At 51.1% G+C, this 15,862-nt stretch overlaps 1 protein-coding gene across 1 annotated transcript in view; it reads left to right on the top strand.

Annotated features, from left to right (window-relative positions):
• Positions 1-7: 7 nt before the first annotated feature.
• The window catches only part of CD276 (CD276 molecule), a 29,198-nt gene continuing 13,343 nt past the window's right edge, over positions 8-15,862 (top strand). Inside the window, exons 1-2 of the mRNA XM_011932962.1 lie at positions 8-300; positions 13,827-13,959. Coding sequence (XP_011788352.1) covers positions 13,881-13,959 — 79 coding nt within the window. The 5' untranslated portion in view covers positions 8-300; positions 13,827-13,880. The remainder of the gene's footprint in view (positions 301-13,826; positions 13,960-15,862) is intronic.

Raw genomic sequence — 15,862 nt, 5'->3', positions numbered from 1 at the left:
CCTTTGTCTGCTGCGGGCCGGGCCCAGAGCCTGCGGAGGTCCGCAAGTTCCCGCGCTGGGCTGCAGGAGCTGAGCGGGGGCGTCTTCCCTCCGGGCTCCGGCTCACCTGACCTCTCCAGGGTCCGGGCGGTCCCCCGCGCACAGGAGTCTGGGGAACCGCGGGCGCCGCTCCTGTCCTGGGCTGTGGGGCCCGCGGAGAGCTGGGGGCGCCTGGATCCTCTCCCGCCCCACTTCCCTCGGCCAGAGAGGGGCCCGGGCGCCGTCGGACCTGCCGACCCCGGAAGCTGCGGACCGGGCCGGGTGGGTGAATGCGCTTTTGGAGGCCCCGGGTCTGGAACGGGCATGGGGGCAGATCTGTCCGGTGTTGAAGCTTAACGAAGCCGCCGGCCGGGGCTCGGAGGTTAGCGGGGTCTCTCGGGTCCTGCGGAGGAAAACGCCCAGCTCCGGGAGGGGAGCGGCGGGGAGGGAGGGCGAGTGGTTAGGCGGGTCCACTCTGCGGGGCCCAGCAGGGCGAAGGTGTGGGCGACTGGTGCACGTCTACAGGCAGCCGTGGGCAGCATGAGGGGTTAGATTCCGGGAAGGACAGGTAGAGACGGCTGGCAGGGGCCACGGGGTGAGTAGGTGTTGGGGGTGGGGAGGGAACTGGGATGGGCAGTTTGGGCTTGGGAAGCCTCAGGGAGGTGGGGGGTGAGGTGGGATGGAGAGGAGATGCGGGCGACTGTGGAGGGAGGTGGGGACCCCGAGTGGGGGCACACTAGAAGGGAGGGGATTGAATCCCAGCGCCCAGGGCCCTCCCTGCGACCGTTTAGCTAGCGAATTGGCAAGTTTGGCAGCCTAAGGCAGGGGATCTATTTCTAAGCCAAACCTGCCCTAATGAGAAAAGCGTGATGAATGACTCAGATGTGGGATCTATCACTGAGGGAAAACATTAAGCAAATAGTAAAGCAAAAAAGATTGTGTGTGTGTGTGGCGGGGTGGGGGGGCTGTTATTTGTCTTAATTTAGAAAAACGATTTACCTTCAAATTGGATGTGGATAATTGTAAATGAGTCTCATCTCTTCATTAAAGCCCCAGGTCCTTTTCTTATAAGCATGTCTTTAGCAGTTAGTTTCTATATTAGAAAGTAATGAAGTTGCTTTGTCTTTAAGGGAGTTCTTTATTTAGTGTGGCCTCCTCTAGTTCCCTCTGGCCTCCCAGAAGTCCCAAGGAAATCTGATGCTGTGCTGCCTTCCTTGTAGTGTGGGGGCCTGCAAATAGGTGAGACAGCTTGAGGCTGAGGGGAATTGAAGTTTAAACTTGAACTGAAAGTCTAAACCTGTCCGATGGGTTGGACTGATCTGAGTGCAGGGCGGGGTGGAGGGCTATGGGGCTGTAGGGTATGAAATGGCTCATTTCGTGGGAGTATTTTGGGTGAGTACATTTTCCTACCCGATGGTAGGCTGGCTGAATGTCTCATGTTCAGATACCTGACAGCTGGGTTGGGTGCTTTAATATTTATGCAAAGGACAGTTATAGAAGTGTGGTCCTTTCAAAGTAGTCCTCTGGGATGTCTGTGTCCTTATTAGGTTGACTTCTGAACCTTCCTGTGGGAATTCCTCCATCCTTAAACTTTGGCCTTCCCTGGAGGAGTACATCTTCATTCTTTGGAGTAGGATTTGAGTTTGACACGGAGCCTGACAATGCTGTTTGGAGTCAGAGATGCAGTGTGATAAGAGAGCCACGAGTTGGAATTCCACAGCACCTAAAGAGACTCCTAGAAAGTGTTGTAGAACAAGTGGCTGGATGGTACTTGGCTGCACATATAGGGTTTGGGGTCTGTGCAGAATAATGACCAAATCCAACCAGCCTCTGAGATTATGACCACATGGGGGTTGTTAAGCTGTGGATCTGAGTCATAGGGTCAGGGAAAGAGGAAAAATGGCAAGGAGGATGATGTAAGCTTATCCTCTGAGTGGGTGTCGACTTCTCATTGTCCTTTTCCCACATCCCCAGGGCAGGAGTGGTAGGGAAGTCCACCAGCAAAAGGGGGAAGGCACACCCAGGGCCTGGGGGATGGGGAGAGGGGTGAGGACTGGTCCACATGATTTTTGAGAAATTGCCTTTGATCTTGTTGGCTCAGAATGGACCCCACACCTGGAAGGGGGCCACATGTACAGTTATGCAACCCTTGCCTGCCACCCCCAGTTTTGCCGCCCCTGCGGTGTGCCAGATAAGAGCATTGGGTTTTCAGGTTTGGGAGTGGGTAGGGTTGTACTGGAAGCTAAATAGACATTATCTCATGTAATCCTCATAGTAATCCTATGAGGTAGGGTATCATTAACACCGTTGTACAGTTGGGGAAACTGAGGCCCAGAAAGGGCAAGTCACATGCCCAAAGACACACAGCCAGCAAATGGTGGAGCTGGGCTGTTGTCTTCTTCCAGAACTAGCTTTTTCTGCTGCTCTGGAGGTAGGCACAGATTTTACCTCTCTTTCTGGAGCCTGGCAAGATGTGCCAAGGGTCTCCGTAGTAAGGCAGGGAAGACTCATCTGGGGAACCAGAGAAAGGGCATGCCTGACCTGGGTGACCCAGCGATAGTGGTCTTCACAGCATAGTCAGGGCTTTTGCTGAGAGTTCTTCTCTTCCAGAGCCCTGGCCTTCATCATGCTGGGGCTTCCAGTAGTCCCTCCTCCACCCTCCAGTTCTGACCAGTGCTCCCAGCCAGCTGCGTCCTTTCTTCCTTTCTTTCTCTTTGTGGTCCAGAGAATGAATGCCTGCTCCACACACCTTATGCCATTGGAAATTTGACCTTCGCTAGGCATAGGGAGCATAATCTGCAGGAAGTGGAGTGAGAAGCATTTCTTGCTGAGAGCCTTGGAGCAGGGAGAGATACTGTCTCTGGGAGGCAGGGGTCCTAGGTTACCCCAGAGGCAATACAGGCTCCTAGGAACTGGGGCTCCCTTGTGGGAGACTTTGGAATGTGTCCTTGTGAGAATGCTCTGTGCTAAGGGATATGGCAGCAGAAAGGTAGGAGCCTATGGTACTTGGAGCTGTGACCGGGCATCTGCGAAGAGGAAGGGGCCGAGAACTACTAGAATGAGTCAGAGCCAGAGATGGAGTCAAGTTGTGCATTTGCTACTTTGGAGCTGGGGCAGTGGTGGGGCTGTAGGTGAAAAGTGGGGACACAGAAGGAGTAAGGTCCCAGAGACCTTTAAACTTGGTCATGTGTTCAGCAAGACATCAGTGTCAGGATTTAAACTCAAGGCTGCCTGCTTCTGAGCTCATGCTGTATCCTGGGCAGGCAAGGCAGCCTGATGATTCCATTCAACAAGTGAGGAAGAGAGGAGGGTCAGCTGGCTCCTAGTAACCTCTGCTGGTGGCTGATGATTGAGTGTGGGTCCTTGGGCAGCTGGCCACCACTCTCTGGGTTCAGATTTCCATCTGTACAATGGGCCTGGAGATAGGCACTGGACCAGATGTACCATAAGAGGCCTTCTAGCTCTGAGGTCTGGTGGAGACTGCTACACTCCCAGAGGGGTCTGGCGCTTAGATGGAGAGGGGTTGGCAGAGTTGTTCTGCTAGACTGAGCCTCTTTCAGGGTAGAAACGAAAGGAATTTGGAGGGAAGGAGGCATTTAGGCAGATCACATCTGGAGAAAATGCTCCCTTCCGTGAGTGCAGTCTGGAAAGGTTTTGGGAAAGGACAGGATTTCTGGGTATGTTTAGGTGGGCACCTAGCAGGACTCAGCAGATATTGAGTGAATGCAGATGTGTGTGCTCTGGGCCTGCCAGTGTCTGCCTTCTGATGTGGTCTTGTGTGCTCTCATCCCTTTCCTTCCTCTCCCTGTTCCCCTTGTTGTCATCCCTTCTTTTGACTGGACCTCCTCTGGGCGCAATGTAGCTTTCACTTTTTTCAGGGCTCTGTGCCTACAGTGCGTGTGTATGTGTGTGTGTGTGTGTATACACATTTCCACATGCATGTATAGGTCAGTTTTGCAGCCCCAGCACATGCTTCTAGTTCCAGGGAGACCTTAGCCCTGCTTTGCTGGCCAGCCCTGATGACATACTACTGTCCTGACTCACACAGAAATCACTTGGAGAGGAAGAACTGATTCCTGCTGTTGGATGGGATCACGGGACTGGGGAGTGGTGCTCAGTGGACATCCTTGAACACAAAAAGCCCAAACTGACTCAGATTATCAGGAAAAAGGAAAGCAAACAGGGAGGCTGTTGCCAGGGAACTCTAGGGACCCTCCCATCTCTTTTCTGAGGCTGCTGCCCATTTATAGAGCACCTAGTATTAACTAAGTCAGTTTTGATAATTTTCCTCATTGAGTCCTATAATCATCCTATGAGGGTAAGGTTTATAATCCCCATTTTACAGATGAGCAAACTGAGGCCCAGAGAGGATATTTTCATAAAGTTTCATTAGTAGGAAGTGACAGAGTCTGGATTTCAACCTGTCTCTCCAACTCCAAAGTCATCTTCCTAAACACTAGTGCTAACTTCTTCCATGAAGCTTCTTGCAATTACACCAGCCCAGCATGTGATATGGTCACAGCATGGGATGGTGGTCAGGGCCCTTTGATGATTGATGAGATGAAGATCCAGAAAGGCAAGGGGGTTTGCCCTAGGAAGCCTGGCAAGTGAGTGATAGAGCCTGGTCTAAATTCCAGTATATCTCTCTTGTTGCTGTTTTCCTTTTTTCTTTTGTTAATTTCCACAAGAATTTACATATCTATAGTTAAAAACAGAGAAGTGTATCAAGTAGAAAACAGTAGCAAACTCTCACCCTTATTCCCACACGTCAGAGTTGCATTCACTCTCAGGCATCCAAATCCTTTCCCCATATACAAACGTCCATCCATCCATATATCCATCCATCTCTCTGTCTAAACACACATGCATTCATTCACTCATTGAGTAGTGCATTGAGAACCCATTATATGCCAAGCCATTGCTAGAATTAAGGATGCAATAGTTAAATAAAGCAGATGTGGTTCCTTCTTAGGGAGGTTCCTGTATATCATGAAGAAAACAGACTGTGTGCAATGAGTAACAGGCTCCTTAGAGTGGCAGATCTCTTACCTGGCTTTTCTGTCAAGGTGACCCTCAGAATATGGAGGTGTTACCTTTTATCTTTGTCCATGTTTTACTGCTATAACAGAATACCATAGCCTGGGTAATACATAAAGAAAAAATGTTTATTTGACTTGTAGTTCTGGAGACTGGGAAGTCCAAGAGCATGGTGCTGGCATCTGGTGAGGGCCTTCTTGCTGCATTATCCTATTGTGGAAGGGCATGTGAGCGTGCAGGACAGTATGGGGGCAGCACTTATTCTTTTATCAGGAACCCACTTTTCCTGTGATAACAGCATTAATCTCTTCACTTCTTACAGGCCCCACCTCTTAATACTGTTACAGTGGCAATTAAATTTCAACATGAGTTTTAAAGGAGACATTCAAATCATAGCACCCACGTCATCTAGGAAGAAGGAACTGTGTTTGCAGCAACTCTGTGAGGCAGGAAAGGGAGTCCTATGTTGTAGAAACTGGAAGCAGCCCACTGTGGTAAGGGGCAAGTAGAAAGAGGTGAGGCTGGGCAAGTGGGCAGGGCCAGGGCAGATGGGGCTCTGTAGGCTATGGAGGAGCTGAGATCTTATCACAAAGAAAGTGAACAGCCCTAGGACTAACTATTGAAGGCACTGACATAATATGACTTACGTTTTTATATTAATAGCAATTATTCTGGCTGTTGTATAGAGTATAGATTGGAGAACAGAATTGGGTGGGGGAACTAGAAAAGGTAAACAGACTGGTGAAGAGGCTTTTATAGTTATCCAGGCAAGAGATGATGGTGACTTAGAAGACCAGGAAGAGAAGCAGGGGTGGAGAGAAACGGAGATAGCGAAGATGTAGCAGACATATTTGAGGAGTCCTTCAGTTACAGATAATAGAAAACTAGCTCAAGCACATTTAAGAAAAAAAAAAAAAAGACTGGTTCAAGTACCTAGGCAGTCTATGTGTGCAGCTTGCTTCAGGGCTTAAATGATGGTTTTAGGGCTCTGTATCCTTCTGGCTTCCATCTCTGCCTCTGTTCATTTGTTTGGATCAATTCTTTAGATTGTTGGTAGCAGATAGATTTATTGCCAACAGTCCCAGACCATATCCTTCTTAGCAATCTCAGCAAGAAAGAGACTTTTTTGATGGCTGCTGCAGCAAGGCTCTGGGGAAGTCTCTGACTGGGTGTGGCTTGGCTTACAGCTCATTCTCCAACTAATCACTGAATAGGGGCAGGTTACAATGAGCCAGGTCTTGTAACATGCCCAGGCCCTTAGCTGGGAGGACAGCTCCACCAGTACAGCATGGACTGGGCTCCCTGCAGGAGTGTGGAGCCTTGCTACCAGAAGGGGCCAGCATAGACCAAGAGAAGGGCACTGTAGAATAAAGGACATGGAGCGAAATAACTGTTAAGACTAGCTACCAAAGACAGATAATCTGCTCAGCATTGAATTTGCCTCTTTGTCAAGGAAACAAGGAGCAGAAGATGCTAAGAAGGAATTGAAGTTTAGGCCAAGTAGGGAGGTGCTCATCTGTTTTAATTGGATTTGTCTTGCTCCTGGGATTGCCTGTCCTGGTATAGGGTAAACTTGGAGATAGTATCTTTGAGAAGCTGTCAGGGATATTTCAGGCCAGTCTAGGGTAGAAGAGGGTTGGAGATGTGGGTCACAGTATTCCACAGTTTCCTGCTGTACACAGACAGATTCAATCCAGAGTCGTCATCTACCTCCCTCACTACCTCCCTTGCTTTCTCTCCCGAGTCTCAGCCTCTCCTGGAGTCCCATCTTCCCAGGATATGCTGTGGACATCTCCTCTTCTGGAACCAATGAGCAAGTGAGCGCTTGAAGAAGAGCCCACTAGTAGGCACTTGCATGGCTTCACTGGGGTTTTGCAAATGCACTTCTTTTCTTTTTCTTCTCCATTTTATTGGTCCGCAGCCAGAAGCAGGTTTTTTTTTTGAGACGGAGTCTCGCTGTGTCATCCAGGCTGGAGTGCAATGGCGCGATCTCGGCTCACTGCAACCTCCGCCTCCTGGGTTCACACCATTCTCCTGCCTCAGCCTCCCGAATAGCTAGCCACCACACCTGGCTAATTTTTTTGTATTTTTAGTAGAGACGAGGTTTCACTGTGTTAGCCAGGATGGTCTCGATCTGTTGACCTCGTTATCCGCCTGTCTCGGCCTCCCAAAGTGCTGGGATTACAGGCGTGGAGCCACCGCACCTGGCCGCAGTGAAGCTTCTCATGACAGCCCTGGGGATGGAAGCTGGGTAGCAGCACAGGTAGGCACACTCCTCACCCCAGTGTACTGAATGGTGGGTGGACATTGATCCAGGGACAGATGGTGCTGTGGGCTTTCCTATTCCTGTCCTCTCTCTGAGGACCTTGATGACACCCAAACACAAACAGAGGAGAGTAACCTTTTCAGATGATATTCATTCATTCTTTTTTTAATCCACCAACAAATTATCGAGCATTGTCTATGCACCAGGAACGGTCAAAAGAGTACTTCAAAAGATCACGACAGGGCTACACAGCTTTGTAAATATAGTTAATGCTGCCGACTTACACACTTAAACCTGGATAAAATGGCCAACTTCATGTTACATATATTTTACGACAGTGAAAAAAATGTTGTGGCAGTTGGAGGAATGGACTCAGTTTAACTGGGTGAAATGGAATAGTAACAAATGAAATATCATATAAAGCTCCACCCCATTCTCAACTCCATCAGAAGAGGTTGGCAGAGGTGTGGATTAGCAGCAATGAGTGTGAGTGACTTCTCATGGTTGGCTGCAGATTTGATAGTCTGTTATTTTGGGATATTTTGGTGAATAGTGTGACATGGCTGCTCAATGGTGACTTCGTCAAGGAAGATCAAATACGTGCAGGGCTGCGATAAGGAAGGGGGCAAACTTGTTCTGTGTGGTCCAAGGGGTCAGATGAGGACTGTTGTGGGCTGTATTGGCAGATAAATTTGGGCTCAGTGTAAGGTAGAGCTTCTCATCGATGAACTCTGTCCAAAAACAAGTGGATAGCCCATGGAGGCCATGGGTGCCCATCACAGGGGAAGGCAAACAGATTGTGTGTATGTGGGGAGGCGGGGGGGGGGGTGCAGAGAAAGGTGCCCTGTTCTGATACTTGACCATTAATTTCTGCCGTTTCCCCAGAACTTGTTCTCATGGCATCATCTCCTCAGTGACCCCACCTTTGGCTCTGTCACCACCATTGCATGAATGACTGCCCTGTCCTTCTGTTCTGAGCTGCAGCTGGGTGTGTCTGGGAGTCTGTAGGACATTTTGGTGTGGATGATCCACAGCTCGAGCTCAGTAGGAGCTGATCTTCCCCCTCCACATGCTTCATTTCCAGGTCTCCCCATCTTGTTATGGGTGTCCATGTTTGCCCATTGCTCAAGCCTTCAGTGCCCCCTTCACACCTCCAGCCCGTCCCTCAATACAAATAGTCCCCAAGCCTGGTCACTTCTGTCCTTGACATTTGTCCAAAGCTGGGCTCATGCATCACTCAGTGACTCTGATGAGATAGTCTCCTGTTTGTGTTTTGACTGCACGTGGCTCTGGGTTCTGGGATACCTATTTTAGATGTGGTTTCCTTTTGTGGCTCTGAGCAGTGGCAATGCTCATGGGGTAGGGAGAGGGGGAAGAGAAGGAGAAAGCAAGGGTGGGATGGCTCCTTCGTTGTTCAGATGCTATAAGAAAGACTCAAAATAGCAGTGACTTATGCTGGAAGAGATGTTTATTTCTCATCCATGTGACCATATGGGTATATCCAGGGCTGACACTACAGTCCCTCAGGGTTCTTCTGCCTGCTGCACTGCCGTCCTCAGGGTATTGCCTTTGGCAGTACGATCGCCACACACACCAATCTGTGTTCCAGCCAGTGGGAAGGGGGAGGGGAAAGGGAGGGGAGGGCGTGCTTCTCTCTTTAAGGGCATGATCCAGAAGTTGCACACACCAGTGTACATATTACATGGCCACACTCAGCTGCAAGTAAGGCTGGGATCTGCAGTCGTTAGCTGAGTGGCCCTGTGCCTAACTAAAAATGCTATGGAAGACGGGGAGAGCTGGGTGTGGTGGCAGCACCTGTAGTCCCTGCTGCTTGGGAGGCTGAGGCAGGAGGATCACTTGAGCCCGGGAGTTCAAGGGTGCAGTGGGTTCTGATTGCACCACTGAACTATGATGGTACCGCTCTAGCCTGGGTGACAGAGCGGGACCCTGTCTCTTAAAAATAAAAGGGAGAAAATGGGTGTAAGTCGACAACAACTAGCAATTTCTGCCACAGCCACTTTGTGCATTTTGAGTGTGAACTGCGTGGCTGTGAATTGGCTAAACCTTAAGGATATAGTCCCTGAAAGCGTCAAATACTGATAAAGTTCCACCAGAATCCACAAAGCTTTTCTTTTATAGGTAGGAACACTGAGCTCAGAGAAGAGAAGTCGCCTAGTTAAGATTGCATAACAAAGTGTCAGAGCTGGGACCAGAACCCCAAACTCTGGGCTCATTTTCTAGAATTCCAAGGAGATCTGGCTGAGAGGCAGACAGGCAGTGTCAGGAGGATGGGTCTCTGGAGTTCAGGAAAAGGCTACCTTTCCCACTGTGGCTACCTGGGGAGCTGCTCATGACTTTTCAGGGATCGCCTTTGGGGTTATGCCTTTGAGGTGCCTCCAAGTCACCCTGACTATATCATAAATAGTATACTATACCGAACTGCAGTGATCTACCCACATGTCCCTCTTCCCTATTAGAATCTGCTCCTTGAGGACAGATGCGTAGCTTAGTCATCTCTGCCACTAGGACTTCCCTACCAGGAACTCCGTAAGTAGAGAAATGAATTACTAAAGATATGAATGCATGTAGATTCAAGGACTCCTTCAGTTGCAGACAATAGAAACTTAGCTCAAACTGGTTTAAGGAAAAAAATGGTAGGCTCAAATATCTGGGCAGTCTAGGTCTACAGCTTGCTTCAGGTATAGCTGGATCCAGGGACTTGTCTGACATTTTCAGAACTCTGTGTCTCTCTGACCCTTTTTGTCGTCTTTGTGGGAAGCATTGCCCAAGGAGCCCCTGTGGGGACTGGGAGGAAGTAGGAGGTTAGGAGGAAGTGGAGTGATGTGGGTGATGATGGTGGGGGCAAGGAGACCCTCTTGGGCATCCCCAGGCCCACGGCATTTTGGCCCCGAGCCCAGGTGCAGTCTGGATTTGTTGTTGTAGCTTTCTGAGGGCACATCTTGGGTCATCTCTTGGGAGCCTCCCTATGGCCCTGCTTCTGCAGGGTTGGATGCCCTTGCTGTACCTTAGGCGGAGGACAGCCTGAGCGCTCACTCCTGCTGCTCTGTAAAGGCCAAGGTGCTCTGTGGTTTTGGTATAGAGCAGGAAGGAGGAGGAGCAGGAGTGGGTGCTGGCGGGTGACTCACGTGGAGGAGTGGCACATGCTGACTCCAGGGCAGGTCCTGGCTGGGGATGGGATTCCCCTTTGTGGAAAACATTGTTGTGGGGATGGGGTACACAGGCAGCATGAGGCCTGCGTGGCTGCACGTGGCTCTGGGTTCTGGGATGCCCAGCTCTGTGTTCCCAGGCCCCTCTCCCACTACCCAGGATCACTTCCTTTCTGAGCTCTGTCTTTGTCTCCTCTCTTCAGCTCCTTCAGGCCCAGCTGTCAGGGTAGGGGTCTCTGGGTGCCATGGACTCCTCTGGTCTCTTTGCTTCTGGGCTGTCAAACTCCTTCTCTCCAGGGCAGGTTTCCAGGATCCAGAGTCTAGGAAAGGAATATGAGGGAGCAAGTCCCAGGCCCAGCCCTGGAAGTTCCTCATCTTCCCTCTGGAGGGAAGGGCAGCTCGGCCCTGGGAGAGCCTGGGTAGGTCTGATCAGGGGAGGTGCCCTCTGCTCCCTGCACCTGCCCAGAGTAGCAGGAATTAGCCTGATATATGAAGGAGACAGTTATATGAAGGGTCTTGAATGCCAGGCAGATGAATGGGGTCTGACTTCTATAGTGAATGGGGAGCCATGGGAGGTTCTTGAGAGGGGAGGGACATGAGCAGATTCCTGTCTTAGGTCCTAAGAGAAGGCACCTTAGAGAATGGGGCTGGCAGGGAAAGAGAGGAGCAAGCAGGGCCAGTGAGGAGGGTGCTGGGTCAGGGTGGGAGATGGAAGCTTGAGAAGCAGTGTGGAGAGTGAGGGAGGTGGCCCAGGAAGAACCCACAGGCCTTGGTTCTGTCTGGGGGTAAAGAGAGGAAGGGAGATGTGGAATCTGGGCGTCCATTCATCCTTAGCCCTGGTGTTTCCCGCAGGGGGTGGGCAGGTTGTGCAGGCAGCTGCCTGCTGGATCTTCCTGTGGGCCTCAGGGTGGCCCTTGTAGGGCAGGATGTGGTGCCTGCCAAAGGTGCTTTATGAATGGAGCCCGGGAAGACTGCTGACTCAGCAGGCGGCAAGGCTTTGAGGCCAGAAGCGTCTGGAAAGGAAGTGGCTGCTCAGGGCTTCCCCACTGTAGACAGCTGGGAGAGAAGGGGGGCTGGCCAGGATGCACATGGTTTGGCTGAGGGACTCCCTCGGCCCAGCTGCTGGGGGTGTGTGTGTGTAGGAGTGGAGGGTGGTGGGGGGCGGGTGTGCCTGGCTGGGACTGGAAGGATTGAGCCTGGGCGCCTGGGATGGAATTGAGGCTAGCAGCTGTTAATGAGGTTTGCTCTGCGGAAGGGCGGAAAGGTGTAGCAGAATTGGACTCTTTTCAGCTGTGCTGACTGGCAAATTATTTGACATTAACAAAGTCACTTATCTGGGCTTTAATTTTTTTTTTTTTTTTTTTGAGATGGAGTCTTGCTCTATTGCCAGGCTAGAGTGCAGTGGTGCGATCTCCGCTCAGTACAACCTCTGCCTCCTGGGTTCAAGCAGTTCTTTTGCCTCAGCCTCCTGAGTAGCTGGGATTACAGGCCTACGCCACCACGCCCAGCTAATTTTTATATTTTTAGTAGACATGAGGTTTCACCCTGTTGGTCAGGTTGGTGTCAAACTCCTGACCTCGTGATCCGCCCACCTCAGCCTCCCAAAGCGCTGGGATTACAGGCGTGAGCCACCACACCCGGCCATGGGCTTTGATTTTTTAAAGTCCTGCAAAAATAGGACCAAGTGGTACAGCCTATCTCCCAGGGTGTTAGGAGGACGTGAAATCATTTCTATTCTTGTTGATCAATGTTGGTTGACATAGATGTGGCTTGATCAGGACACGGCACGAATGTTTAGGCAGCAGCTGTCAGACTCAGGGAAGAGGTGTGTGCAGCCTGGAGGGTGGCTGGGATTGGGAGCAGGGCTGGACTTAGGGATGTCCGCTCTTCCCATCCCTAGCTCAGGCCTGACCTGCAGCCACAGACCTGCCTCTTACTCAGTCCTGACTCCAGCCTTGGGGTCATCCCCATTCCTCGCCTCTTCCACTTCTGATCTGTCTTGGTCACTCAATATAGATATATTAAGCTATCAAATGTTCTCTCTCTGCATTCCCACACTCATACACCTAGTCGCCTCCTAAAACTCTGTCCTAGAAGCTTCTTTGCAAATACTGCTGACTTCACACAAGCTATACTGAACCCTTCCATTTTCTCTGCCTCAGTGAATGCTCCACCCTGTCACTGAGACTCGAAACCACAGCCAGCCTGGCTGCTCTTTCTCTCTACCCAAGTCCTCAAATGCTGTCACTTTTACCCAGACATGCTTTGTCTCTTCTGTCTGCCCCCTCATTTATTCCACTACTATCCCTTCCTACAGGGATGGCTGTAATAGCCTCTTTTTTTTATTTTTATTTTTTGAGATTGACTCTCGCTCTGTCACCCAGTCTGGAGTGCAGTGGCGTAATCTCGGCTCACTGCAACCTCTGCCTCCTGGGTTCAAGCGATTCTCCTGCCTCACCCTCCCAAACAGCTGGGATTACAGGTGCCCACCACCATACCCAGCTAATTATTTGTATTTTTAGTAGAGATGGGGTTTCACCATGTTCAGACTGGTCACAAACTCCTGACTTCAAGTGATCCGCCTGCCTCAGCCTCCCAAAGTGCTGGGATTACAGGCATAAGCCAACACACTCAGCCTGAAATAGCCTCTTAACTGGCCTGTCCCTTGCCCTGATACAATCCAGTCTGTGCCGAGGAGCTAGAGTGAGTTTTAAGCATTGTTACCTAGATTATGCGTGATTAAAACGCTCCCCAGTGATTCCCATTACTCATAGAAAAAACTAAATTCCTCACTAGTCTCTCAAAGCCCTGCTTGATCTGGCTGAAACACACCCTCGCATCAGATGTGGGGTGGAGGTGCTATGAGATTAATTTTCATGAAGCTCAGCTCTGACCATGTATTTCCCTTATTCAGGAAGCTTCAGTGGCTCCCAGCTGCCTTTAGGATACAGTTCACACCTGTCAGCCCATCTCTAAGTCTGGCCCCGACAGGAGCTCCTGCTCTGCCCTACCAGCTACTGCCAAATTAATCTGCACACATCCTAGCCCCAGAGCAAGCCAACCTTGCCTTCACCTGCTGCCTTGCCTCTTCTTCCTTATATCTGGATACATCTTAGCTGAAAGGGTGGATCCCAGCTGCCCCCTGCCCCATCTTCCCTGTCAAGCCTCCCCAGGGACTCCCTGCCAAGCATCTCAGCAGGGGGCCCTGTGGGGTATGGGAACGAAGACCTCCCAGTGGGCAGTTGCAGCCTTCCCCACTCTGGTCCAGGAGAGATGAGGCGAGAGACGGTCTGGGGAGAACCTTTGGAGACAAAGGCCTTGCATCCTCTTCCTCCCAGGCAGGGGCAGCCTTCCACCACGGGGAGCCCAGCTGTCAGCTGCCTCACAGGAAGATGCTGCATCGGCGGGGCAGCCCTGGCATGGGTGTGCACGTGGGTGCAGCCCTGGGAGCACTGTGGTTCTGCCTCGCAGGTGAGGGTAGCAGCATGGGGACTGGAGGGGAGGGACAGTGATTGTGGCAGTTGGGGAGGGGGTGCCCACGCCTATCAGGGGTCCTGCCAAGCCAGCTCTGGCTAGCAGGGCCATACCTTACTTCTACCTGTGGGATCCAGTAGGCAACTCACTTTACTGTTCTTAGCCTCCATTTCCTTGTCTGTAAAATGGGAACATGAGTGCTAAATGTGATCGTGTTGTTTCTTGAATACACTGTGTGTGCCCCCTCCCAGGACCTTTCCACTCGCTTTTTCCTCTGCCTGGAACTTTCTGCCCCTAAACGTCTGTATGACTGGATCCCATATTTTGTTGAGGTCTTTGCTTAGTGTCACCTCCTCTCAAGGCTCTCCTGGCTCCCTTGTATAAAATAGCACACTGCCGCTCCTCCCTCCCGATCCCTGGCCTCCCTGCATTATTCTGCCTAGATTCGCCCCCACCTGGCATTTTCTTGCTTCCTCCCTGTTCAAAGAGCAGGGTCCATCCCAGGGCCAGGGCGGCTGCTGCATAGTAGGTGCCCAATAACTGTGTAGAATAAACGATGTGACTCTCCCCACACAGTGCACTCAATAATAATAGCTATTTTAATAATATCCTGACCGCATTTCAAATTCTCTTCAGCATCTCTGCTCTGAGACAGCGTCCTCTGTGGGGAAGACGAAACTGAATGTCTGGCGCCATCTTGTGGCCGTAAAGAAGTGGTGCCTGTCTCTACCCATGGCTGCTCTGATTCCTCTAGAGCAAGAAAGGGTTTTGTCTGGGTGACTTACCAGGTTTCATTCCCCCAAATGTCCCCTCCAAGGGACACTCTGGTCCGACTGACAGGGCATGAGAACTGGCCTGGGGCACCAGGGGTTTCAGCAAGAGATCCAAGGCTGGCTTAAGAACTTTAGAGATCTCAGCCGGGTGCGGTGGCTCACGCCTGTAATCCCAGCACTTTGGAAGGCGGAGGCGGGCGGATCACGAGGTCAGGAGATCGAGACCACCGCGAAACCCCGTCTCTACTAAAAATACAAAAAAATTAGCTGGGCGCGGTGGCGGGTGCCTGTAGTCCCAGCTACTCAGGAGGCTGAGGCAGGAGAATGGCGTGAACCCAGGAGGCGGAGCTTGCAGTGAGCCAAGATGGCGCCACTGCACTCCAGCCTGGGCGACAGAGCAAGACTCCGTCTCAAAAAAAAAACAAAAACTTTAGAGATCTCTAGGTACTGCGAAGATTATGATACTGAGTATGATCCACAATAAAAATAATAACCATAAAGTCAATGTTATTTTTCTAAATGCAGGAAACCTTTAACGAGTGCTGTATTCAATTGGCGTTGTTTCAAGGCTGATCTTCACACATTTTGAGTGTGCCTGTTTTGCTAGTGCTCGAAGCACACAATCTAACCATTACCCAAGAATGGTAGTGCCAGGGTGGGGGGCTCGCTTCCCCAAAAGAAAGGCTATCAGGACCCCTGCCTAACTATCCAGGGCTCTAGAAGAAGAGCTAATATGAAGACAGAGGTGACTGGGTGGGGAGGCTGCGGGGTAACTCCACAGGATAGAGGGCAGGGATGGGATCAAGGACCCTGCCCAGGGGCTTTTTGCTGGAGGCTCTGGCTCTGGACATGACCTGGCCCTGTCTCTGGAAGTGGAGTTGACTCTGGACAGCTGGGATGCCTGTTCCAGCTTTCCTCCTCCTCTCCATGCTCCCCCTCTTCCCCCGCTTCCTCCCCCTCCTCCTTTGTCCTTTTTTTTTTTTTTTTTTTTGAGATGGGGTCTTGCTCTGTTGCCGAGGATAGAGTGCAGTAGTGGCGTGATCTCAGCTCACTGCAACCTCCACCTCCCGGGTTCAAGCAATTCTCCTGCCTCAGCGTCCCAAGTAGCTGGGATTACAGGTGCGCAC

Source organism: Colobus angolensis, unplaced genomic scaffold (assembly GCF_000951035.1).
Source record: "Colobus angolensis palliatus isolate OR3802 unplaced genomic scaffold, Cang.pa_1.0 Scaffold99, whole genome shotgun sequence".
NCBI classification, from domain to species: Eukaryota; Metazoa; Chordata; class Mammalia; order Primates; family Cercopithecidae; genus Colobus; species Colobus angolensis.
The sequence above is the reverse complement of the archived record's forward strand: the minus strand, read 5'-3'. Positions and strand labels throughout refer to the sequence as shown.